The sequence below is a fragment of the Muscardinus avellanarius genome, assembly GCF_963383645.1.
Source record: "Muscardinus avellanarius genome assembly, chromosome: 4".
Taxonomy (NCBI): domain Eukaryota; kingdom Metazoa; phylum Chordata; class Mammalia; order Rodentia; family Gliridae; genus Muscardinus; species Muscardinus avellanarius.
Window position 1 is genome coordinate 160875543 of NC_137789.1, and position 27101 is coordinate 160902643.

At 53.9% G+C, this 27101-nt stretch overlaps 1 protein-coding gene across 1 annotated transcript in view; it reads right to left on the reverse strand.

Annotated features, from left to right (window-relative positions):
- TCERG1L (transcription elongation regulator 1 like) overlaps positions 1–27101 on the reverse strand; it is a gene marked incomplete at both ends in the record, with an annotated part of 187686 nt that overhangs the window by 123425 nt on the left and 37160 nt on the right. Inside the window, one exon of the mRNA XM_080694108.1 lies at positions 19768–19959. Coding sequence (XP_080550234.1) covers positions 19768–19959 — 192 coding nt within the window. The remainder of the gene's footprint in view (positions 1–19767; positions 19960–27101) is intronic.

The window sequence follows — 27101 nt, forward strand, 5'->3', positions numbered from 1 at the left end:
TTCAAGCACTCAGGGTACCAAGCAGAGCCATCTAGCTGACAGGCACACAGCAAGTGGGGTCAGGAAACAGGAATCTGGAATTGGGGGAAGAACCCTTCCCTGGACGTCTGGCTGAACTGGCCCCTGTGATGGGACACGGCCCCAGTCTCTGGACGCCGGTCCCTGGAGTCCAGCAGCAGCCTGTCAGCCTCTGTGCCATGAATTCTGTGTTCATTCCAGGAACACGCTCTGAGCCTGATGTGCTTCTCGTCATCCCAGCTCTGAGCCGGACCTTGTACAGGGCAGGCGCTGAGAGCCACGCGCCAGATGCCAGGAGCCGAGCCCACGGCCCGCAGCTTAGACTCTGCGAGAAGCACTTGGCTGTGTCCACGGAGGAATGCCGAGCGTTTACCCCACCCTGAGACCTCCCGGTCCTCACCTGCTGAACACACTATGGACCTGCTGTACTGTCTTCCTGCTCACAAGGTGCTTGTGGGGGGCCCACGTGGAATGTGTATTTTAAATCATTATGTATATGCTATGTTGTATAACCTATAATATGCAATATAATAGGGATTATAGAATAAACAAATAGTAAATATTAACAGTGCATGTGTACAAGCTTACAATCGCAAAAGAGACTCTCCTAGAGGTAAAGAATGTGAAACTTTGGATTGAAAATGTCTACACAGTTTTTCACAGAATTAATTTTTCTTAGGTTCTGGGTATTGAATCCAGGGGCATTCTACCTCCAAGTTATACCCCCAGTCCTATTTTTTATTCTTTATTTTGAAACAGGGTTTTGCTAAGTTGCAGTGGGCCTCACTAGGTAGCTGAGGCTGGCTACGAATCTGTGATCCTCCTGTCTCAGCCTCCCAAGTACTAGGATTACAAGCATGTGCCACCATGCCTGGCTCAAAATTAATATTTTTACAAGTTCATATATCCTTATAAAATCTCTAAATATTAAAAATAAAAAGATACTATTTTGGTCCACTCTCATTACTCTGATGAAATGCTGGAGGCAGGCTACTTTTTAAAGAAAAAGAGTTTATTAAATTTTCCATTCCAGAGATCCAGGGGCACAGAGCTGGCATCAGCTCAGCTCTGGCAAGGACCTCATGGTGAGGGGAATCTCCAGGGCAGGGGCACACACTGTGCACAGGGAGACCTCGGGCTGCCCAACGGGAAGCCAGAGTGCAAGGTGGGGGTGAGCTGGTCCTGTGACAACCTGCTCTAATGACACTGACCCCAGGTCCCACACCAACGACCTTCACCTCCTCCAAGGTCATGCCCGAGTGGCCCCACCTAAAGGTTCCACACAGGCGCCACCTCTCAGCACCACCACGCTCCACACCCAGGGCACAACACACGAGCCTCTGGGGACACACCGAGCCACACCCAAACACGGCAGAGACCATCGCTGTGGCGTGTTTAGCAAGGAAGCACCGGTGCTGAGCCTTCCTCTGGTAAAAACAGCCTTTAGAAGATGGCAGCAGCCTCCTTAACACTGTAGGGACTTCAGTTTGCTGAGATGGTCAGCTTGACAATCCGTCAATCAAGTCTGCAGGCAAAAAATCAAGATTTTTGAACGTAAAAAAAGTAAGAATTATCTTTTGTTGTGATTTTGGGTGCACACTCTAGCCAAGTGCAATCATGAAGCAGGTCAGAAAACCCAATGGCTCCCGGGCTGCAGAGTGGCTGGGGGAAGATCCACGGCTGGGCCCCAGAGCCCCCAGGAGATGCCAGCACGCCCCACTTTCAAGGCACAGGTGAACCCTGTGTCATCCTGCCCCAGATGCTCTGGGAACAGTTATTCTGGTAATCACATCCAGAGAAACTGCACAGCAGAACACAGGCAGCACCGGGAGGAGAGGGCCCACGGAACTGCAGGGCACCCGGACAGAGCCAAGTGGGACCCCAGGCACGGGCCGCGGTGTGGGCGCCTCCCGCCAGTCACGCCGCATCTCTAAAATGAGCCCAACTTGAGCTGAGCCCCCGCCAAAGCGGCCTGGAATTAGCTGGTGATGGGTCTGTGTGATGAAAGCCTTCCAGGCCCCAGCTCAGAAGGGTCTCATTGGTATTACCTCCACCAGCGTGCAGAGCAGGGACCGTGACTCCACCACGGGCTGGAGGAAGTCGGCAGAACGTAATTAAAGAGTCAAACGAGAGGAGGCTATCGGAGCGATATTAATTACAGCATTTAATCGAGTAGGAGGGGTGCCGGCTTAACCGCTTCGGGATTCTTTGAGTTTGTCTGTGATTAATTATTTTAGGGAATAACAACCAACATTATAGCCTGTTAATGGGTTTAAAATAATAAATTAAAATAAGAACCAAGAGGTTGGAGTGGGCTCAGCTCGCTACAGGCTCCCAGTCATTTCTTTGAAGGTGTGTCCACCCTTCCAGACGCCCTTCTCTGGAGCACAGCTCACCCCAGCCCAGAGCAGGAAGCAAGGCTCTTGGCCTGTGGCCTCCCAGGGAGCCCCCTCCCAGGGAACCCCCTCCCAGGGAGCCCCCTCCCAGGGAGCCTCCTCCCAGGGAACCCGCAGTATTCAGGGTGAGCGTCCCAGCAGGCTCCCGCTCCAGGAGCAGGGCAGGGCAGGGCCTTCGGGCAGGTGTGATGATCCAGCTGGGAGTTAAATATTCCTCTGAATAGAGAGCTGCCCCGCTCTATATTCATGTGGGGGCCGTGTGTGTTGGAGTGGGAGCTCGGGGAGGTGGGCCGGGCAGGATTCAGAGGGGCTGGACAGGAGCCTGGCCCCGGTGCCCATGTGGCCAGAGGGCATGGAGGGCTCTGGCCTGCGCCTTGGCCAGCCACTCCTTCTAAGCACACTGCTCCAGGCTGACACCTCCTGTGCCAGGGCTGGGGAGGCACGGTCACTTTGGCTCAGGACACCAGCTGTCCTTCAGTGTCCCCAGCATGAGCAGAGAACAAGCCGCTGAAGCAGGAGGCAGCCCAGGAGCTGGGGCCAAGGCGCAGGTCTCCACTCAAGCCCAGGGGCGTGGACTCACTTGAAGTAACTGATGCAGCTTCAGTGAATAGAAGCGGAGCAGCCCCTGAGTTCTGGGGGGCCTCAGATGAGGCTCGCCGTTCGGGGCAAGGGGACAAGGCCTGCCTTCTGCGGCGTCCACCACTGAGCTGACTGGCCGGGACACCAGGTGCTGGGCCTGCGTGGCTGCAGGGAAGGTGGCGCCCAGGCATCAACAGTGACAGAACAGCAGGCTGCACTGAGCCAGGCCTCTGGGGCTGACATGGCCATCACCCAGGATGAGCAGAAGTTGGATGGTCTCTAGGAGGAAGGCTTAGGCCAGGAGACTGAGCAGAGGCAGGAGGGGCCCGAGTGCCCTGCACAGGACAGTGGACCTGGTGTTGGAGGGAAAGCAGCCAGCCAGGGTCGCACAGGAGGGTGGACAGTCCCGCTGATGCCAGGCTATGGAGAGGGCAAAGACCTAGGGGCATTTGCCAGCTGGAGGACTATGGGAAGCAAAAAAGTTAGGGGATGTGTCTGCTAACTTTTAGGAATGCGCTTCAATTTCTATTCCACACTGAGCATTGCATATTTAACTAATATGACTTGGTCATTGCAAATTATACCTGTGTTCATTTCACCAGTACCAAATCTGGAAGCCTGTGTCTAGACATCAGTGTGACCTGCCAGAGAGGGCCATGCTTCTCCCGGGAATGTCCCAATTGCAGATAGATGAGGCTGTCTGCAAACCGCGATTCTCCTGTCTCAGCCTCCCAAATGCTGCGATTACAAGTGTGCACCACCACGCCCGGCCTCCTCCATCTTAGCATATCCCAAACTAAGAGGTGTAGGAAGTATCATGTCTGCCTTCCTCCTGGACCACCCTCCATGGAACCGTCAGGCCCCACTGCTTTCCACATGGCTCTCACGCCGCACCACCGGGCTCACCTGCTGGCCCGCCTGGCCCCAGTCACACCCTACACATGGGTAGGAATCACACACACACACACACACACACACACACACACACACACACACACATGCTCACAGGAGGCACGTGCACCCTTGAACACACCATGCCTTCACTTGTGCGAGTTGCTAAGCAAATCAGAGAGGATGATGACTTCTGGGTAGAACTTCTCCTGACCTCTCCAGTCTCTAAAATGAACACAGAGATTAAAAAACGCGTGTTTGGGATCATTCCTGGGGAGATGCGTTTGATGAGCACGAGGCCGCTCTGGTGGAAAGGCTGACAGGTCGAAGCTGGAGGACGCCTTGCTCTGTCACAGCTGAGGACTTGCCCTGAGGAGGGAGGCAGAGGAAGGCCTGCCACCGCCCCTGAGCTCGACCCTCTGTTGGCTCCTGTGCTGAACGCATGCTCCTCCTGCTCCTGAGGGATGGTCCTCTACCACCCTGGCCCTGTTTGCAGCTGTTCAGGCCCCGGCTCCCGGCTGCCTTTATCTCTCTGCCTCCCCATGCCCCTGGGAGAGCAGCCCTATCTCTTCTCATGATGAACCCGTACCCCTTTCCAGGCAGCACCATCCACTCTCAGGCAGTGCCCCGCCATGCACCCGTGTCTGTGCTCCTGCCTAGGTCCCTGCAGCTCAGCTTCCCTCGCTGTCCTGCTGGTGTACCTGATCATGACCTCTCCTGTGCACCCATCAAACTCCCCCGCAACATTGAGGTCTTCAGAGAAAAGTCCAGCTCCCCGTTTAGAAGTCCCCAGGGCCCCAGCTGCTTAGACGTTCTTGTGGGGCAGTGGTACCTGACACCACAGGGGTCATTGGACCATCCCTCAGAAAGTGGTACCCATGCACTGCACCCAAGAACTCCTGGGCCCTTTGATACACACCCCAGATCTGGAGAAAGGCCCTTTATAAGAACCTGACACCTCTAGAAAGCGAGTGCGTGCAGGGCCTAGGGGCACACATCTACACCCAGGGCATCTGAGCCACCAGGGCACCAGCATCACATACTGTCCTGGGGAAGTTGCAGCTGCTGGTCGTGAGGATGATAAGACCCCCACGTGCAGCCAAGAAGCACAAGGCCCAAGGGACTGTGCCCTCCGCCGGGGTTCTATCCATGACAGCATCCTGCCAACTGGCTTTTGGCTCTCATTCTGGCTTGTGTTTTGCTCAGAGTACCCTTTCTTGGCTCTCAAAATAGCTAGCATGGCAGAAAACCCCTGAAGCCGCCACAGCCAGCCCAGGGAGTCCACTGCCTGATCTGAGGAGGAGCTGCAACCTCAGGACTGGCCCAGAAAGCACTGCAGAGCACGGGACGGTCTTCCCGTAGTGCCCACGTCAGAGGACCCAGGGCTGGGACAAGGGGGAGGACCTGGGCCTGTTGCTCACTGCAGCACACACCTAGCATGCTGCACTGCTGCACACACTGCGTGTACCGCACACAGCACACATATGTGCTGTGTATGCACCTGCACATGCCACAGACGCTGCGTGCATGGCCCACACTGCACTGCTGTGTATGCTGTGCACACTGAAGGTGACCGCCGCACCGAGTAAGAGACAGACGCCCAGGAACCAGAGCACCAGCCCCAGGCCATTCCCAGCACACACGGCCCCAGGCACCAGCCACAGCCACAGTCCTCAAGGCTACTGGCCACAAAAAGGCTGACTGGAGATCCTCTCAAATTGAAAACGACTTAAGGTCGTCTGTTTGACAGGCTGCGCTTGCCTTCTCTGTCCACAGGCCATCTGATTGCTGGTGTTAGATAAGAGTGGCCCCTGAAGAGCTTACAGAGTGGCGCTTGCGGTTGATGTGTTGAGCCGTGTAGATTGTAATCTCAGAGGATAGATCCATTGGATGATTTACCTGGGCTGGCCTGGGCTGGTGGGCGTGGCCGCAGGTGGGCCCCTGTGTGGCCTCGGGGTTACATGTGGTCCCTCGTCCCCTTGTCCATTCTCTCTCCCTTGCTTCCAGCCTCCAACTCGAGAGCAAAGCCTTGCTCTCGCCCTCTCCCCACTGCCCACTGCCCTGCCTCGAGCTGCGCAGATGGCGGCCTCATTAGGGCTGAACCCTCAAATCTCCAAAAGCCGTGAGCAAATACATCTTCCTCCAAGTCGTACGCTCAGGTCTTGTATGACAGCCATGAGGATGCTGAGGAAGGCAGCTGGACTCTGGAGGAGCTTATCCTTACCTTTCTCCAGAGCAATTCTAACACGTGGCTTTGCGCCTCCCCCGGCTGCTCGGCAGGAGCTGGACTGTGAGATGAACCAAGATGCAGGTCACATGCCACGAAACTCAGTCCTGTGGAACGTGCAGGTCGGCGGTGCTTAGGAGACCTCAGGGCGGAGCCACCATCACCACAAGCGAATGTCCCATCACCTAAGACACCCTATGCCTGTCAGCTGCCACCCCTAACCTCTACCCTCCCCAACCTCAAGCCCCAGGCAAGCACTGATCTACTTCCTATCTCTACACTTTCCTCTATTCCTGGTCTCTCACATAAGTGAAAACAAATGAATGTGTCATAAAATGAAAACTTGCAACATAAGACAAATAATATGTGGGCTCGTGATGACTTTCTTTTATTAGCATAATATTTTCAATATCCGTCCGTGTCAGCACTTCATTTCTTTTTATTGTTGAATAATACTGCACTGTTTGGATGGGTCGTATTTAATTTATCTATTCATAAGTTGAGAGACATTTGGGTTGTGTCCACTTTATGGTTACTGTGATAACACTGCTATGAACAGCCATATAAAAGTTTTTATGTGGATGTGTGTTTTCATGTCTCTGGGGCTGGACTTAGAAGCAGAAGGCTGGTCAGCTAGAACTCCACCTTGGGCAACTGGAAGGGCTGCCAGGATATTCTCCATAAGGATGGCGCTAGCCCGCATTCTCACTGAGAATCTGAGGGTTTTCATCTCTCCAAGGCCACGCCTGGCATTGCCCATGGTTGCCTATTTTAGCACCTTGGCATGTGGGAAGTGATTTCCCACACTGGCGTTTCCTGTTGACTAAAGGCACTGGGCATGTTCTCAAGCATTGCTGGCCATTTGTATGTGTTCTTTGGAGAAGCGTCTATTCACACTGTGCCTACTTTTTAACTGGCTGTCTGTCTTGCACATGTACTTTTACAAGTCCAAATGACTCTTTCACAGACTCAATTCTCTAACCCCTGGGCAATGGAGGCTGCTCACAGACTTAATGCAAAGCTCAGGCTTGCCCAGGAGATACCAGCTCCTCCTATCAAAGTCCCAAGTCCACTTCCGTGACAAGAACACATCTCCCAAGACCACGCAAAGCAGCAGAAGGCCGTGTATGGACCACCAGCATGCTGCGCCGCCCCTCAGCCACGCCCCATGCCGTGTCCATCTCCACTCTCCACACCAGGGATCCTCTCTCTCTCATGTTTCTTTTCCCAAATTCTGCCTGAGACAAGCAAGCACAATAAAAATTATAGCTAATTTGATAAAATTATAGGGCGTCTGAGCTCAGTGTGGGATCTGCTTGATGCAATGTGGGTAAAACACACACAAGTTGGGAATGTTGTAAAGACATTGGGCATGCAGGTCGGGATTTAGGAGGTGACCGGGCTGCACAGAAATCCAGGGGTAGCAATGGAGAGGTAGTGACCGAAACCACAGGCTGGAGACCCACCCACAGCTCAGACTGCGGTTGAGAGAGCAGGAGGAGGCCAGCGCTGGCCTCCCTAGCACATGGCTCAGACCCTGCGGTCATGGCTTCCCTTGCCCAGTTGCTCAGGACAGAACCTTGGTGGTACCCTAGACTCTGCACGTCTCTCACACCCACAAACTTCCTATCAAGAAGCTGCATCTACAGCTTTAAGTGGGACCCAAGCTCTGACCACTCAGCGCCCGTCATCTGCCTGACCCAGGCCTCCCGGGGCCTCCTTGTGCTCTCAGTACACTGCCTCCCTGCCTGGCCAGCTGCCCAAGACAGGCCACTCATCTCAGAGACTTCCCGCGGCACACGGCCTTTACCTGCGTCACAGAGATCCGATGCTTTGGTGCAAGAACACAGAACTGTGAGGATGGGCAGGACCCTGACCGCAGTCCTGATGGGACCTGGACCTGGAAGGTGGTCCCAGATCGTACATCCCTGCGTCAGCGGATGCCTGGGCCCAGCTTTATAGATCCGTAACATGTGAGAGGCCACACATCCCGGGCTCATTTCTCCCGTGCAGAAGCTCTGTACAAGAGCTCTGCGCCCGAGGGTCCCGCCTGGGACCTGCGTCTGCTCAGCCCCGCGTGTCATGCACACTCTTGGAACACGCCCTGGACCAGCTCCCCACAGACCAGACTCCAGAGAGGGCCTGGATGCAGGCGCTGCTGTCCTCCGGGGAAGGAAGTGCTCTCTCTGTGCTCCGTCCTGAGTGCTCCGAGCCCTGCCAGGGAAAAAGCTCACAAAAGGCAGGGTGGACATTTCAAGAGGGGGTAAGGGACGGAGCAAAATGCCTTATTAAGTCAAGCTCAGCTTTTCCTCGACAGAAACCCCACCACGCAGAGGCACAGACAGGTGGAGGCAGCTCAGGAAGGCGCTCGTGCCGCTGGCTGTGGACACGCGACCCTCAGCTGCATGGTGCTGCGCACGGCCTGCGAGGTCACCCTCTCCAGAGACCTCGCGCACAGGGCCTTCCGGCAAACACGGAGCCGGCCCTTCCCTCTGGTAAATACTATCATTTCAGCTCCTTCTTGAAAAGCCTCGGGCATCAGCTTTTTGCCAATCATGCAAATTGCTAATATCAACATACATGCCTCTCCCGGCTCTGCGTGGCTGGGAGTTTCAGGCGCGGGCCTTCTGGCACGCTTCTGCTCACCCACTCGAGTGGCTTTGTTTATGGAGAGCGGCAAAGGCGGGGCTCCCTCTTTTCAAACCATAGCAGGAAACAAATGCATTCAGCCTGACAAATAACCTAGGACACAAAGCTCTGTGCTTGCTCAGAGAACAATCAAAACATGAGCCCATCCCAGCAGAGGAGGCCCGCTTTCCAAGGGCACACACCTGCGTGCCCAGAAAGGAGGCGGAGCAAACGCAGTCCAGGCAGCCAGGGCTTCCTGAGGCAGCACGATTTTAACCCTGAAGGCCAGGAGCCTCCTTTCACATGGAGGGCCAAGCGCACCAGGGAAAGGGCCCAGCAGAAGTAGGCTCTGATGAAGCCGCCCAGCTCCCGGTGGGTCCTTCCAGAGACAGCCGGGAAACCACCCAACCCTGGCTCAGTGGGCAGCCCCCAGTGGCCCGGAGTTCATAATTTCAAAGAGGCAGCATGGAATTTCAAGTGCTTAAAGCTGGACGCAGCCTCTGTGCGCACACGCTGCCCAGACCGAAAGGGCTCTGAGGGCTTTGCAGAGGTCTGCCATTCTGACCCTCTTGTCTGGGCGTCTCTACTCTTTTTTTTTTTTTTTCTTAAGTCTTCAAGCAATCACTTATCACTTCAGTCACTAGAAAAATCTAGGAGTGGTACAATTGGAATGGAGAGCAGCAGCCAGGGAGGCGCCCTGGGGTCCCAGCTGCGACCTCGAGGCCAGCCTCCCGGGTCTCTGGCAGCTTTAGGAAGGGAGGGAGGAGCTACGTTGGCCCCAAAGCCGCTGTGATTCTGTGGACGGCAGCCCAGCTGTCCCTGAGCCGGGCTGGGCTGGGCTGGGTGTGAGTTTGTGGAGGCAGCGAGGAGAGGGAGCTGCAGATGCAACCGTGGAAAGGTGAGGACCGTGTGGGACAAACGGGGTCCCCAGTGTCCCCGAGATGGCCGACCTACGCAGCATGTGGGGGAGAGGTGAGTGCAAGAGAGTGTGTGTGCAAGTGAGACAGAGAGAGATGGGGAAGAGAGACACAGAGACAGGAAAGAAGTCAGTGTGTGTGTAAGAGAAAGATGGGGAGGCAGATAGACAGGACCTACAATGTGTGACAGACACAGTCACGGGGGAAGAGAGAGAGAGAGAGAGAGAGAGAGAGAGAGAGAGAGAGAGAGAGAGAAGCCCTGTTCTGACTCGGAGCTGGAGGCCTGCTCTGGAGACGCAGCACTCCGTCCTCCATCACTTTTACCCCCCAAGCACTCCTTAAGGACTCATGAGAAAGAAGCATGTGATTCCTCCAGCCTTGCAGCCTTAAGAAAGCAGTGACATTTTATATATTTCCCCCATACCCTGGCACTTCTTGGCTGCTCCTATGTGTGCCCTAAGGACTCAGGAAGAAAACCAGGCCCTGCCCCGCTCGGCCCCAAGGCTGGAGGGGCTCTCTGGATGCAGCCCCTTGCGGGGGGCCCCAAGGCAGGAGCCATGCTGCCTGGAAGCGGCAGAGAAGGCAACGTGGCCACAGCCCCCGTGTGGGACAGACGGGCTGGATCCCGGCCCCGCCACACTCATCCTCTTTCAAGATCCTGGTCACCCTGGCTCCCTCTTGCTCACCCCCAAACCGTCTGTGCTCCTCCTGTGTCGGGCCAGCCCTTGCCTTGAGCCCTCACAACGTTCACTTCCCGGCACCCACGCAGCTCCGCAGAGCCACAGCACGGGACACAATCGGCAAAATGAGAAGTCCAGCCATGGCTTGGGAAAAAGCGTCTGCAAATCACATAGCCAATGGGGGCTGGCATCAAAAATTTAAAGAACACGTAAAAGCAACAGCAAGAAAGCAGAATCCAATTAACAAATGGCTGAGGTCCTGAATAGAGTCCTTCTAAGAAGACATACCAGTGGGCAGTGGGTATGTGGCCAGGAGCTCAGCATCGCTCAGTCTCAGAGAAGCACAAACCAGAGCCATCAGGAGGCATCACACCTTAGGATGGCTACTGTCACAGAGACAAGGAGCGCTGTGGGTGTGGGAAAGGGAGCTTAGCTGGCTAACATAAATGGTACAGCCACTATGCAAAGCAGTATGGAGGTTCTTAGAGAATTTAAAAATACCACTACCATATGACCCAGCAACCCCTCTCCAGGGTGTACACGCAATGGAGGTGAATTAATGCCTTATAAAAAAGGTCTGTACTGCTAACCCCACGGCCCCCATGCCCAATACAGTATTGTTCACAGGAGCCAAGATATGGAAGCACTCTAAGTGCCCAGTGATTGATAACCAAGTAAAGAAAATATCACACACACACACACACACACATACACAGAGAGAGACAGAGACAGAGACAGATGCAGAGAAAGAGACACAGAGAGACAGAGACAGAGAGAGACAGAGAGGAGACACAGAGAACATTGTGTTAAATGAAACAGACACAGAAAGAAAAAATACTGCATGGTGTTACTTATATGTAAAATCTAAAATTTAAAACAAGCCAAACATAAACATAGAGAGTAAGGCTGGTTGGCACAGGGCTGAGACACAGGGGAATGGACGTCAAAGCCTGCAAAGATGTCTGCTGGTATGTAGGACCAACAAGTCTTAAAGATGAAATGTCCAATGAGCAAACTGTGTTTGATTCTGGATTTTTGCAAATGACTACATTTTAGCAGCTCTTGTGAACCAGGAAAATAAATGAGTACCTATGAGAGACGGCAGATATGTCCCTCGCTTCATTGTGGAACCATCTCACTAGCTAGATATATCTGAAAACATCATGCTGTATATCTTAAATACAGGTGATAAAATTTATCTTTTAAGAAAAAAAACTATGGGTAAGTTTGGGCTAAGCAGTAGAGCATTGAAACACTAGAAGAACAAGCCCTCCAGCAGCCTGAGCCGGCAGAGCAGAGCAGGGACCAGAGATGGCAGGGGGAGCCCAGGGCCTGTGTGTCCTGAAGCCCAGGGCTAGATGGCTCTCCAGCAAGACCTGCTACAGAAGGACTATACAGCAGGAAGTTAAGAATTAAGATAAGCCTATGAATCACTTCCTATCAGCAAATTTAAGAATCTAGAAGAAATGATAAAATTCCTAGGGAAAACAGTCTCCAAAGGTCCACTCGGGACAGCGGTGTTGTAGCTCAGTTCGCGGCAGGCTCCCCTTCCTTCTCAGGATCAGTGACACCCCGTGCATACCCCACACGTTGTTTTACCATTCATCCTCCAGCAGGTCCTTGGCTTGCAGCCCCTCCTCTTGGGTATTTTGAGTAATGTGGCCATGGAAATGGGTATACAAATATTTATTTGAGCCCCTGCTTTTGATTCCTTTGCATATAAGCCCAGGAGTGGACTTCTTGTTTAATTTTCAAGGACCCACCATTCAGTTTTCTGCAGCTGGGGTGACTTTGAAGCACCAATGCCACCTTGGGGGTGTCGGCCCCAAAATGCTAGATGCCGGCCTCCTCCAATGTGGGCCACTGGGCAGATGCAGATCCACAGGCCCTGGCCATGGCCTGTCCTCTCGTGTTGGGTTGATCTTGTTTAAGTCCCAGGAGGTCTGTTTGAGATTTGAAATCTGATGACACTTGGGTGTGAATGGGACCAGAGAGTGAGGGTCCATCCCTGCTCCTCTTCCTCCGCTGCCAGACGCCATGCCCGCTGCCTCAGATGGCCATCGTCCTGGATCCGGTTCCCAACCACGCTGTTAGGGCAATTTAAGTCAAGTGGACAGCCTAGGAAGGGCCAGCTGTGCCCATTACGGGGTGTGAAGAAAACACTCTAGCCCAAGGCTCCAGCAACCTGACGCGCCACGCTCCGCCTTGCATACTGCTCATTAGAGCAGCGACAGCTGGCTCCTTCCTCCCTCTGGCTGCAGAACACCCATCGTCCCCATGGTCCTCCCAGGGTCTTTTGGAAGGAGCCCCTGTCTAAGAAGCACAATGGCACCACGTGTACCTGAAGGTGCATGAGGCCGCATGCACTCTGCCTGGGCTGCTCACACACTCGGAATGTCCCCAGGGGAGCAGGGACCTGGCCTCTTGCAGGCTCTGAACCCGTGCCCACCTGGCCAGCAGAGCTTGGCTTATTCTGTGTCCTTCAGCACGGGCAGCCTGTCCCTGTCCCAGCCGTCAGCATTGGGGCATTGATTTTAGCACAACAGCACCATCACTGAATGGGAATTATAGCTGGTGGGAAGACAGCTGTGGGATTGAGAAAGAAATCCTTGGAGCCAGGCGTGGTGGGGCACCCTTGTAATTCCAGTCCTTGGGAGGCTGAGACAGGAGGATCACAGGTTTGAGGACAGCCTCAGCAAATGGTGAGACTCTCACCAACGTGGGGAGCTGGGTCCTGGCTTACCTGCCCTTCTCTAGCAAAGGGATTTAGGAACACCAGTCCCCCCTGGCCTTCAACTCTGTCCCCCAGCTTTGCACGATGGGATTGGCTACGTGGGGTCCCTGGGCCCTTTAGTTATAAAGCTTTGGGTTCCAGGAAATTCAAGCCCTTCAAGAATGCAGTGCTTGGGATGTGACCAGCCCTTTCGGGTCCTTTCCAAAGGAGCTTTGTCTTCCGTCTGCGCTTCCTGGTGAGAGGCTCCAGTGCTGGGCGGCGGACTCAGCTCTGGGTGATGGGACGTGGTCTTCAGTGCTCCCCGGAAGGCCTTCTCATGGTAGCTGGTTCCCTTGTTGGTGCTTACTTGGTTGTGGGGATGGGACAGGGTGGGCCCAGGGGGTGAGATGAGCATCATCAGTGCATGGCGGCCACCTCCTCGGAGTAGAGAGTGGGGCTAGCAGATCGCTCGGTACCTCTGCTGAGACCTGCCCAACGTCTAGGCACCCGCTGCAGTGCAGCGGCGGTGAGGTGTGTCCAACCAGCAAGATGCTGGCCAGATTGGAGCCTGCCCAAGCACTTCTCTACTCAGTGGGAAGACCTGGGCCGCCATCCCGCTCTGATGCTCCAGGGGAAAGAGGAAATGAGCAGAAAACAAGCAACACCAAAGATAACTCCAAGCTGTGATAAAGCCTCTGAAGTCAGCACAGCAATGAGAAGGAGCAGTTTCCAGAGGGAACTTTGTAACGGGCAGAACTGGGAGCGCGGAGGCAGAGTAAGGAGGGATAACCAGCCATGCACCACTCAGGGAGGTGGGGAAGAGCACTTACACGGGGACAGCAGCCAGTGCCAAGGCCCTGGGGCAGCCTGCTGCTGTATGTGCTTGCAGAACCAGCAGCAACCAGCAGGGAAATGGGGAGCGGGCCAGAGATGGTGGCAGGCTGGGTCACGGACAGTCTTGGGCCTCGGGGAGCTTGGGGTCTGCTCTAGGCCTCCAGGAGGCAGGCACTGGGGTGGAGAGCAAGGGGCGCCATAGGGTGTTGAGATATGAACCCTGGCTCCTGCCTGGGAGCCTCCTGGGCAGGCGAGGTGGGTCAGGAAGGCATGTGTGCAGCCTCGGTCCAAGGCCCTGCCGGCTAGGTGAGGATGGTGGGGGGGAAGTCCCCGGACTCGTGGTTGGTTGGGAGGACAACAGGACTGATGGACTGGAGTGAGGCGTCAGGCAAAAGCGGGAGTCTAGGTGGTGTCCAGGTGCTGGGCTCCAACTCCAGGCCAGGTGGGATGGCCTTCACCACTCGGGGCAGGCTGAATTGGAAGACCAGAGAGACACAAGGAGTTTCGCCTTGGTTTGCATGTGTGGAGCACAAGTTGGGAAATAAATGCTCCCTGCTGGATACACAGAGGTTGAGATGTCCATCGGAAAGCCGAGCGGCCCCTGGGAAGCTGGTCTGTAACCTAGCACCCCGGAAAGCAGGAGCTAGATTGCACTGGGATAGTTACTAACCAGCAAGACGTGGGGAACTGAAGCCAGGGGTGGCCCGGGCTCCGAGCCGGCAGTCCCCGGGAGGGCCTGGGCTCTCAGGCGCACCACACATCCCACCAGGGAACCCGCGCGGCAGCCTCAAGTCTCGGAGAGACGATGCTTAGGAGAACAGGCTCCCCAGCAAAATGGCGGCCACTCAGGAACGTGGACCACGGTGCACCATGTACAGTTCAAAAAAGCCCGAACTGCAGTACCTTGCCAAAGGTAGTACGTTTGCATGCAGGAAGCACAGTTTTGAGCAAGTAATGACTGCCACACGTTGGAGAGTGTGATTGCCTCCAGAATAGGAGGAGAAGGTGCTGGGAGCGCTGAGGGAGCAGAGTCCATTTTCTTCCCCCAGAGGGAGGAGAATTTCGGCGGCTATCATATCCACATTCTTTACTCTTGACACAGACATATACCCTTTTAGATGCATATCGTAGTTCCAATTTTCTTTTTATTTTTTTAAAGAGTGGATTAGAGGTTAACGGTAGAGACAGCTACTGCAGGCAAAGTGCCTGCCTTTTCCAGGGAAGGGAGCAGGGGCAGGAGTCACAGGAGCACCGTCTTCTAGCTGGGCCGCGGAGACCTGGCTGATGGGAAGGACTCTGTGTGAAAGCTGGTCTCACCTCTGAGCCCCACAATGGGCTCTTCATGATAAAACTCTGTCCTTTACATGCCTAAACGCAAAATGCCAGCTCCCAAACTTGTAGGGTTTTTTTTTAGTGTAAGCTCACTTATCACAGATAATAAACTACACAGAGGTGTTTTGCTTATTTGGACACAGAAATTCTTCTCCTGAGGGGAGCTTGATCCAAACATGCAAAACGCGCATCTCCCGAGGCAGCGGGCTCGGCATTTTAGGGTGTAAGTAATGAGGCTGTTGCAGCGTAGCTGTATTTTTGTCTCCGGAAATATCTAAAATGTTAAGATGTATTATGACATCTTTGATTATAGTGGAGGAGGAAACAATTCCCGGATTTAAAAAGAAGTAAAAGGAAAAGAAAGAGAAAGAGCGTCTGCATCCCGAGCGCCCGGCTCTCGGTTGCCACAGAGCCCGTCTTGGCCTCTGCGGATGTGCTAATGAGGCAGCCGCGGCCTCCGGAGAGCCCGGGAGCCGGCCTCTGCGCCCACGCTCCTCCAGCTCACTCGGCAGCCGGGCTGGAAAGTCAGTGGTAGAAGAAGACAATAGTCACTCCCCAGCTGTTCTGTGGCAGGACAGCATGTTAAATTTAAACCATTAACTAGTCCTAGAAGCAAAAGAACAGGTGGCAAATGGTCTCACAGGCAGATGGCCCTTTTTAATATTTGTGTTTGATAGTAATCTGCACTAGAGTCCATAGCTACTCACACTTACTTTACCTTACTCACTGAATGCTGAAGAAACGGTAGGCCCAGTCTTAAAAATAAATAGCACCAGTCTTAAAAGAAGCCTCGCTTCCTTATCCCATCCCATACGGATGCATCTGGAGTCCTGTCCCCACAGAGGCGCCCCAGGGGCGGGCACCTGTCTCGGCCTTCCTGGCACACGGTCTGAGCACTCCGTGTCCAGCAACTCAGGTTGGGTCAACGCCATGCTAGGGGATCTGGGAGGTTTTTCAGCTCTTTCCCACAAACCCTTCTACCTGTCTTCATCTGCCCTTGGGAAACGAAGTGTTCTCCTAAGAAATAAACGTGATGGAGGAGACCTTTCCTCCCTGTGTGTGTCCCTTCTAGAATCTGAAGCCCTGGGTGCAAAGGAGCCATGAGAAATGAGGCCGACTGTGTTTGAAGGCTGCCTGCAGCAAGAACAGCAGGCCAGCCCACTTCCCGCCCTTCTTGGTGGCTCTGGCCTGCATCCCAGCCCATGCAGTACCCCTGCCCTCCACCTAAACCTGCCCTGGCTCGGCCCTGACCCACACAGGTGAGCAACAGCATTAGGAGCTAGCCGTGTGCGTGAACGGGCAGCTCAGCCGGCCTTGCTAGGAGGACGGTGGTCCCCAAACCGGTCCCTGGAGTCAGCTGACCTCAGCTCATCTGACCTGAGCTTCATGCAGGTAGGGCAGGAAAGAAAGTACAGCCCCGGGAGGTGGCCGATGGGTGTCCCAGTGTGGGGGAGCAGCGCAGGGTAGTGCTGAGCAAGGGCGCTTAGAGGAGAGAACCCAGATGCTGGCTGGCTTTGGAGCTGCTCACCGGGTCGAAACACCACACAGCTTCTCTCTGGAAACCCCATGTCGAGGGCAGGTAACCAAGGTTGGTTCTCCAAGTTCTGACGTCTCTCCAACAGAACCACTTCCTTTGGGGGCCTTCAGCTAATGGAACGTGAACCCCCAGGTGAGCTTACCTGCTCCGCCACAAGTCCTCAGCCTGTTAAGGGGTGTTCTCCTAATGTAAATCAGGATTTCTCCAGGACCATTTTATCCTGGGGGGCTGTCTGCGATTGAAGGGCTTGAAGCAGCTTTCTCAGCCTCTACACAAGAGATCCCAATAGCACCTCCTAACTTCCTGACAACTAAACCATCCCAGCCACAGCCAAATGCCTCTAGAGGTGATGCTGCCCCAGCTGAGGACCACTAACTCAGACCATGTGTGGCCTCAAGGGCCCCCTGGCTTTATTACCAAGTTAAGGGTGTGAATGAAATGACCGAGTCTTCTTACACAAAACAGGAATTGGTGTCTCCGTTAAAACCAGGATCGCCCCTCTAGGTACGTGAAAATCTCAGAGCACGTGTATGCATGTGCGGGTGTGTAGCAAAGCTCATAGAACGGGTGTGCCTCTTCCACAGAGGAGAAGGGACACACTGTTGACACACTGTCCCCTCCCTCCGCTGCCCCACCAGCCCCTCAGAACGCTCAGTCCTTCCCTTACCTCTTCCTGGTGCACCCATTTCAAGAGGTGTCAGGGATTTCCTGGTGACCTTCTTTCTCCTCACAACAGCGGACCCCTTGATCTCACTACCCTGTTACTAAGCTGCGTGGCTTAGTAACAGCCCCCGTGAGCGAGACGTCCATTCCTCCATCTCCTTCAAACTTGGTTTTCAAGAAATTCTCGAGGGAAATTCAATACAGGGTTTCATCACGGGCATGACCAGCCTCACTCAGTATCCTGTACACAAGTCCAAAGAAGATAGCCAAGGCCAGACTGCCCAGCGGCCACACCTCCCAAAGAAGCCGGCGATGGGGGTTCCCCAGAGAGCTCCATCCACCAGCAGAGCCAGGGCTGCCGCACAGCCTGCAGCTCAGAGGAGGTCCTTGCCCTGACCCAGCCCCACTATTTCAAGCTTCCTCGGCGCTCTCTCCTCCCATGCGGGGTTCTTGCACCAAAGGCTCAATGCCAACACTGCTATTTTGCCAGCACCTTCAAGGTATACACTGCTGATGCTTGCCTTCTTACACCTGAGAGCAGAGTACAGTTGATTTGATTACAGAACCTTAAAAACAAAAACATGAAACATGCCCAATTCTTATGCCATTTCAAAAATCATACAATTGATATGGAAAGCAAAGCCACCCAGCCACACGGAGTTTGGGGTTCTAAGATATATTTTCTTGGAAAATAGTGTCAACCTTAATAAACGTCTGTGGACATTGATAAGTTTTGACCAATGTCCTGACACAGCAGTAATGTGGGCTCCACACAGAGCTTGTCCACGTGCTTCACCTTTATCTCCATCCGGCTCTAAAAGCACGTTCACTCACATACAGAAGTGCAGATACGATTTTGCTTTTGAGAAAACAGTGTTCTGTTGATCATCTAAGTCATCGGGCCGGTATAGAAACGCAGAATGCCAACAGTCCAGTATTGAAAATGATCACATTATATTTGCCAGAAAAAAGTCAATGAACCAAAATCATTCTTCAGATTTAGAAAGTAGTGAAATTAGCATATTTACTTCTCTATCAAAAGTTAGTGAGTGTGGTGTGTGCATGCGTGTGTGTGTGCATGTGCACGTGTGTGGCAGTCGAGTGATGTTTCCTGCAACTGAAAACCTAGCAATTAATGATAAAAGTTTACCACCCATTATCCCAAGTGCTTGGAGTAAACACGTTTTAGATTTGTAATTTCATTCGGATTTGGTATGTATACATTTAGCCATCTTGGGGATGAGACCCAAGTCAAAGCATGACATTTATTTTTGTTTCATATGCATCTAAACACATAGCCTAAGCTTATCTTTAAATAACATCTTTAATAATTTTGTGCAGGAAATTAATTTTTATGTCATGGATTTTATCACTTATGACATCACGTCAGCAATCAAAGCGCTTTGGGATTCTGAGAGTTTTAGAGTTTGGATTTTCAGATTTAGGGTGCATTTCAGTAAGTGTGAATATTACCTTGCACAGACTTGCTATTCACGTTCTGCCATCTCACGTGAAAAACCAGAACCAAAACAACAGTACCGACACACGGGAGTGAAGTGTTACTTCACGCTCTTCCAAACTAATGTTGCTGTTGCCCAGTCTGAAGAGACCAGCGACTCCCAAGGATGCTGGGACACAGGCATGCGGGCTCCAGCCAACAGACACACACGGCAGTGAACACGCGTGGGCGCAGCAGGGCCGTCACCCGCCCACCGCCCGCCCGCCTTGCTCTCCCTCCTCAGCCCGGCGCCTCCTGACCTCTGGGCCTCGCAGAACGTGTGCAGCCCACTCCTCCCCCGGGGTTTTGCAGAAAGGACGTATACCCAGGGCGTTTGCCCCCCTCTCCCCATGCTGCCGGCCGGTGGTCTCTCATGTGCTCAGAACCCCGCCTGGCAAGCCCAGGGCCTAGGGAGAGCTACGGTTTCTTGCAGCAAGTGGCGGGTGCAACCCTTGCAAGGCTTCTACCCTTGCTCGCAAAGAGGGTCCACGCAAGAAAACCACGGAAGTCTGGAGTCTAGCGGCACCAGGTCCTCACACTAGTCCTCTAAAGAGCTCAGGAGCAGTCTCATTTCTTCACATGCAAAAGGAAGGGCCAGGGTGCACCTAGCAAGGTCCGGCTCAGGGCAGGCCGAGCGCATTGCGGAGTCTGACGGTGCGTAAACCCTGCCTGACGCCAACCGAACGTCCCTCTTGGAACCGGGTTGGAATGTCCACAACACATGCATCTCGGCCAGGAAGCAGTGCCCAGAAAACAGAAACTGGGGAGGCGAGCTGTCCCTGCCTCAGTCACACCGTGGATTCTGCCCAGAGACAGCACGTGCCTTGCTTCCAGAGATGACGCTCTGTGCCTACCTGAGAAGGGAGGTGTCCAGAGGGGTATTTTGATGGGTGCCAATGTCAGGAAGTGGCAGGGCTGCACACTGGAGGGGGACGGGCCCCGGAGTCCCTCGGGATCCACAGAGACCATGGCGGCGGCGGCGGCGGCGGCAGCGAATGCAAAGGTGGGGCTGTTGCTGATCGGCTTAAGGCTGTTATGGCAGCCACCTGTAGAAAAGGAACTCAGGTCACAATGTGACGCACAGTGCCCACTTCACCATGTCATGATACCCACACTCAGAAAACACACAGGAGTGGCGCTAGCCCCCTTCAGTGAAGACCGCACTCTGCCATCGACCCAAGTGGATGGATGGCCACCAGAGTGCTAGGCTTGGAGCAGCAGCTGAGGGCCGCACCACCGGGGGCACGGAGGGCGTGGGAGGGCTCGCCAGAGGGGCGGCTGTGGGCCAGGGGGAGATGATCCCCACAGCTCCTGGAGCCCACTTGTGCCTGAGGGAGCACACAGCCACCTGCCTGCCATGTCCCATCTCAGCGCAGGTGGTCCCTGGGGACTCAGCCACCAAGGGATGCCCAAGGAGGGACACTGACAGCCATGCAGATGGGTTGTAAAAGCACTCACATGTCTACACTGCAGCCACTCAGTCAACCCATCTTTGTATAGTTGAAGAGGTACTGAGCACCTCTGTGGATGTTCAGCCACTCTGTGGATGCTGAGCACCTCTGTGGATGCTGAGCACCTCTGTGGATGTTCAGCACCTCTGTGGATGCTGAGCACCTCTGTGGATGCTGAGCACCTCTGTGGATGCTGAGCACCTCTGTGGATGCTGAGCACCTCTGTGGATGCTGAGCACCTCTGTGGATGTTCAGCACCTCTGTGGATGCTGAGCACCTCTGTGGATGTTCAGCACCTCTGTGGATGCTGAGCACCTCTGTGGATGCTGAGCACCTCTGTGGATGCTGAGCACCTCTGTGGATGCTGAGCACCTCTGTGGATGCTGAGCACCTCTGTGGATGCTGAGCACCTCTGTGGATGCTGAGCACCTCTGTGGATGTTCAGCACCTCTGTGGATGCTGAGCACCTCTGTGGATGCTGAACATTTCTATGAATAGGCTACCTTGAGGAATGCCCATGGGATGCATTTTTCCTTATTCACTTTATGTTCTAGGCTAGTGGGTATAAAGAAAAAAGCAGAGGAGAAGATCAAGAACTGGTAGTAGCTGAGCGCACGGGTGTATGGCTGTGACGCCAATACCTGAGCGTCTGAGCTGAGGACCACAGGTCGGAAGCAACTTAGCAAGACCCTGATTCAGGCCAGCAAACAAACTAATTAATAATTAATTACTAAAAAGGGCCAGAGTGCATCTCAGAGGTAGAATGACCCTGAATTCAATTCCCAGGACAGTGCATGTACACCCCCACACACACACACACAAGCTGGTAAGTGGTCTCTCTTTTCAATGAGGCGGTCAGTAAGATTTCTACTGGGAAGGGGACGCATAGATAGACCTTGCCTGGCAAGGAGCAGTGCCATGCTAGCGGCTCTGAGAGAGTCCGAGGACAAGAGGCAGGAGGCTCACAGGCTGAGGCAGAGGATGGCCACCAGCTCAGGTGCCCCGAGACTGAGGAGGCAGGTGGGGCAGACCACAGGATGTGGGAGATGAGGAAACGGGGTGAGCGGAGCACAGAGCTGTGCAGTACTCACAGGTGAGTCCAAGACATGGGGTTCGCTCTGAGCGACACAGGCCTGGGAAGCTTGCGGGGTGCAGAGCGGCAGAGGGGCCTGCCGAGGATCGTGCCAATGTGCTCATCCCCGCTGCTTTGGGGAACAGGCGGGGGTCCAGGCTCAGCTCTGGACAGACCCAGTGCTACAAACTGTCAAATATGGATCTCAAGGGAGATGGGTGTCCAGATGGGAGAAAAAAAACCTGCCGGCACAGAGAAGGCATCCCATGCTCTGCCATCAGGCGTGTTTTTACACACTACACATAAAAGAAAAGAAAGTCTTAAATGTGGACTTATCAAGATGGCATTGTGATGACTGATTTTCTCTCCTCCTCTCTGTCTTTCTGAATTTTAAAAATTCCCTACAATGGGCATGTACAGATTTTAAAATTTATTTTTTCCCCAATCAGTCTTAGTCTTAAAGTACAGAGTCCCAATCATGGTCCCCAGCCCGGTTCCCTTACCAGCTCCTGGGGCTGGCGCAGGGTCCTCACCCGGCTGGCCAGCTCTCACTGGCACAGTGCTATCAACAGGCCCATGGTCTCCAGGGGCATCAGCGCTTGGGGCTTCCCACCTTCGGGGTCTGACAGACAGACAGTGGCACAGGTCTGCCGCCCCAGTGTCACCGCTGGTGTCTGCCCTGGTTCATCCTCCTCCTGCTTCCGGGGCCACTGGCCTCGACCTCGGCCACAGCTTTGCCCATGGCAGACTGTCTCATGATGGGAAGCAGGCACTGGGTATCCTTTAGACTCCGGCTTCTTCCACTCAGAGATATGCATTTAGGATTCCTTCGTGTCTTTTTATGGCTCAATTGCTCATTTCCTTTTACTGCTGAATAATATTTCACCACGAGGATATTCCACCATGTATTTATCCATTCACCTACCGAAGGGCGTCTTGGATGCTCCCGAGTTTAGGCAATTATGAGGAAAGCTGCTATAAACATCCGTGTGCAGATTCTAATGCGGACGTAAGTTTTCCGTCCCTCTGGGTAGATGCCAAGCAGCACGCTTGCTGGACGGGGTGGTGAGAGTGTGCTTAGCTCTCTCAGATGCCAGGCTGTCCCTAGTGGCCGCCCCGCCGCAGCCCAGAGCGTGAGTGAGCGTTCCCACGCTCCCAGGCTGGGGCTGCGTCACGGCGCACTGGCTTTGACCAGGTGCATGGTACAATCCCACTGCTTGTCATCCGCAGAGTGAAAGTCAGGGAAAATGAGTGCCAATCAATATATACCCTTTTAACAATAACATCACCCACAAAAAAACGTTTAGAGCAAATAGGTGTGTAGAACTGTGGGTCCCACTGAACAGCGTCTATTTCTGTGGCAGTTTTCTGTAGGTGCAGGCTGGCTGATGGGGGCACTGCACCATGATCTCAGTGCACTCTTGGCTTTTCCATAAAATGCTACAAAATAAACACCTCCTTCATCATTAAATGGTTATATCGTTCAAAAGTCCAGGTACTGTTCAGAGGCTACTGTTCTGGAGACTAGAAGGGCCACATAAATGTGCCGTGTTCACTACCGCTGCCTCATAACGACCATGCCAACGTGTTAACGTCTGCACGTGTCACCCCAGGAAAAGAGTCAGGGGCAGGGCCCGTTAACACGCTGGGGTGTGCAGGTGTCATTTAGAGAAGCGATGTCATGGACGTTTCCACACTCTGTCAAGCCCTTCGTGGTAGTGCTTCTTCAGTCTGGCTCCTCCCTCCCTGACGTTCACTCAATACCACTTACTCAGGGCTTTGCAGAGTGAAAGCCGGAGGGTGGGGTAGGGAGGCTGGGAGGCTGGCCAGGGAGAGGGGCCTCAGGTGACCTAGGGCTCCAAGTCCAGGAGCTACTAGAAGCCCCCACTAGAAGGGGGGGTCAGGGGCAGGGAGAGGCCACCACTGGAGCACGGCCTCTATCCCCCTGCCAGGGCTCCAGTTCTGGCCATCCCAGGAGCCCCTGGGAGCCAGCCCTGAGGACCTTTCCTCTCTGAAGCTATCTGTATGCTTGACTCGAACCTCTAAAGTGTGGCCCCCACAGACGCCAGCTGAGACAGACCAGTAGCAGCACTTCTCCCAAGACAGCCCCGGACCTTCCTTTGATGGATGCTCGACTGGTACCTCCACAGCTGATCCCCAGGTGGGTCAGCGGAAACTGACCACAGCAGCACGTCTCTGTTCTTGCCACCCTACAAGACGACAGAGCCACAGGCTGCAAGGGCGCCGGTGTAAGGGGTAAAGACAGCCTTTTCTGTCGAATAGCAAATTACATAGAGCTGTGCTCCTTCCCTTGTGTGACTGGGTCTTACGCATCCATTTTAACTGTAGCCTGGGTGTCTGCTTTTTAACTTGGGTACGTTTGTTTGTTTGTTTGTTTGTTTGTTTGTTTGTTTCAAAGCTCCCACCTGAACTAGCAGTAAGCCAATCACTGCAGAGCTGTGCTTTAAACTTTGCTTACTGGAACTTCACTTCAGAAGTCCTGACTACCTTCGAGAATAGCCAGTCACTCAGAATTGTGGACCCAAGCCCTCACCAATCAGGGCAAGGAGCAAGCTCCACCAGGGATCAAAGCAGAGTGAAGTGGGCCAGTTGTCGGCCTTCTGCAGAAGTAAACTGCATCGCCAAGTTACCTTGCATTTATGAGTTTTCATGTGTGGCTTCCCTAGAATCCATTCCTAACACTGGGAAGTGGAGACTCAGGCCTGCAAGCTGGGCTCCCATACAGGGTAGGGGCAGTGGTGCAAAGCCAGACGCCCACAGTAAGGAACAGTCAGGCCGGGGCACACGACCTATGACGCTTGTTCAAGTAAGAGCAAGGCCACGCTGGGATTTGGCACACACATTCTCTCTGAGAAATCTGGCTCCTGGTCAAAGCCCTGAGAGGCTTGACCACAGGCAACTACAAAGGCTGTGCCCGGCAGGTTCCTGGGACACCTGCCTCCTACACCACACTGTGTGTGGCGGGTGCGGGCAGGCTCTGGAGGGAGAGGCAGCAGGACTCGGGCTCAGGGTTGGTCACACCCAGCATGATTCTGTGTTCCTGGCAGGGCAGCTCTTACTCCAGTTTCATCTGAGGCCTTGGGCCCAGGGCCCCTCCTGGTGTTTTGCCAAAGCTTCCTCATCCAGGACAAAGGGGCACTGGAGACACATTTTATGCTGGCCTAGGGCTTCCCCTCTGAGTCATACCCCTCCCAACTCGGGTGCACTAAGCTCAGGAACCCTTTGTTCAGGGCTCCCCAATAACAAGAGAGCTCAGGTCTGCCTGCCCCGATCCACTGACCTAGCCCATGCTCTTTTGTATGGGAGACAGTGACCGCAGGGGCTGGCGCTGCTCCAGCTTCAGCCTCTGGCCGCTCCGTGCCCAGGAGGGCTCGAGGATCCAGGCTTCATCTTTGGCTTCTGTTTGAATTGAGCCCTCTAACACCTGCGGCTGGCCTGCCTCAGCTCACCTGTGCTCCTGACAGGACGCGTTCCCCAACTAGCTTCTCCCAAGGGCCACGTATCTACACGGTTGACCAGAAGTCCCATGGGCGACTGGGGACTGGGGGGCCCTTCCCTGTGTCAGGCCCTGCTGACCAGACACTCCAGATGCCTGTGGTGGGTCTATTTTATGAGAACAAGATCTTTAAGCAATCATCTTTAAAACTGGTTGTGGAGGGACAAGGAGCAGTGGCTGGGGACAGTCCAGAGCCAGGCCGCTGACCCCACGAGCACTTGCTGTGCCTCCCTCAACAGAAGACAGGCGGAGCCTCCTGGTGAGACTCGAACCAAACTCAATCTACCATTTAAACTGAAGGTGGCCTTTAATGATGAATGGCAAAGGAAGAGTGTTTTAAACGAAAGAGATACGGTGGTGCATGCCTGTAATCCCGGCATTTGGGAGGCTGAGAGAGGAGGACTGAAGGTTCAAGGCCAGCCTCAGTAACTTAGAGAGATCCTGTTTCAAAATAAAAAATAAAAACATATAACTTGAAAGTAAAACATGCCTGGATTCAATCCTCAATACCAAAACAGAAAGGAAGGAAGGAAGGAGTGTAAAAGCAAGACTGTCTTGTAGATGGAAGTGTGAAAATGTTTTACTATGTCATTTTGTTCCCAAAAGCCATCTGTCAACTAAAAATAAAAATAAGTGTACCTTTTTAATCTGTTTTTTTATGAAAAAATTGGGCTTTTTTTTTTTTGCGGTACTGGGGATGGAACCCAGGGGCATTCTACCTCCGAGCTACACCCCCAGCCTATTTTTATATTTTTTATTTTGAAACCGGGTCTCACTGAGTTGCAAAGGCCCTCACTAAGTAGCTGAGGCTGGCCACGAACCGCGATCCTCCTGTCTCAGCTTCCCGAATGCTGGAATTACAAGGGTGCCCACCACGCCTGACTGGAAGTTTTGTTTTGTTTTTTTTTTTTTTTCTGAATACACATGGTTGCACATAATAGAAACACCCCCCTCGTAAAATCAACACAATACTCTCGGTGGGTGCAGAAAGTTAATAATCAGCACCAAGGAAGCGATGTCCGTATCCGGTGGATGAGAAAGAAGGAAGGAGGAGACCCCCTCTTGTTGTGAGGCTCCTTGGGGCTCCCGGCCCCTGGGACGCTCAACCTCAGTGACCCTGAGAACCAAGCTCCCGTTATCAGCAGGGCTCCACAGAGCCTCCAGCACACAGGAGCGCATCGGGCAAGAGAGCAGAGCGCACTGGGGAGGAGAACTTTGGAGTACACTCGCTGAGGGACCCTCAAGAGCACAACGCAGGGAGTGGGCCCTGGGAGGGAGGGTAGGCAGCCGGCCTCGGTCTCCGCCCCTCCTCCCTCTGCACCTCCTCATCAGACACCGAGCATCTCTGCATGCCAGACACACACAGCTCTGGGACTGGGAGGTGCCACGACAGGACACACCAATGCAAACAGATAGACACCCTCGGGTACCTGCTGCTCCAGGACACCAGCCAGGAAGCGCGTGGAGCCAACAGAGCCCGGACGCCAGATGCTCCCCTTGAGAGCTGCCTCTTAAGCCCAGTTTGGAAGATGAGCAGGCGCTCAATAAATTGTGTTGACTGATAAATAATGATAATAACTTGCTTTCCCCAAAGGACTGCAGAAAAATCCCTTAGTTGAGTAAATAAACAGCAAGATAAGATAGGTCCAGCCAGAAGAGAAAAAAATTGCTAAGCCAGCTAAGCGATAAGGCAGGAATGCTATCCCATAAGGATTACTTATAAAAATCAATGTTTTAAGCAAAACAGTAATTAACCATGCACTTCCCGTGAAGACAGCTGGAGGAGAGGGCGAAGGATCAGGGTTTCCGAAGACCCTGTGTGCTGACTCTCCGCCCCGTGCTGTGGCGGCATGGCCGCTATGGAATCATTGCCGCCACCTCTGCCTCCTCCTCTGGTTGCCAAGCTGGCAACGGAGCTCTCTCGTTCGCATGTTTATTTCAAGTAAGCCCTCTAGCAGCAGTGTTAGGACTGCTGCCCGCCCTGGTGGCAGCAGAGGAAAGCCAGGCCATGTACAAAGGCCACAGTGAGCACGTCACTAGGGTCCTCGAGGTACGCGCCTCTGGCCCGACTCCTGCTCTCCAGGGCCGGGGCTAGCCCACTGCGTTGAAGGGGCACCTCCCATCTGATATGCCTGGGAACAAGCGCTT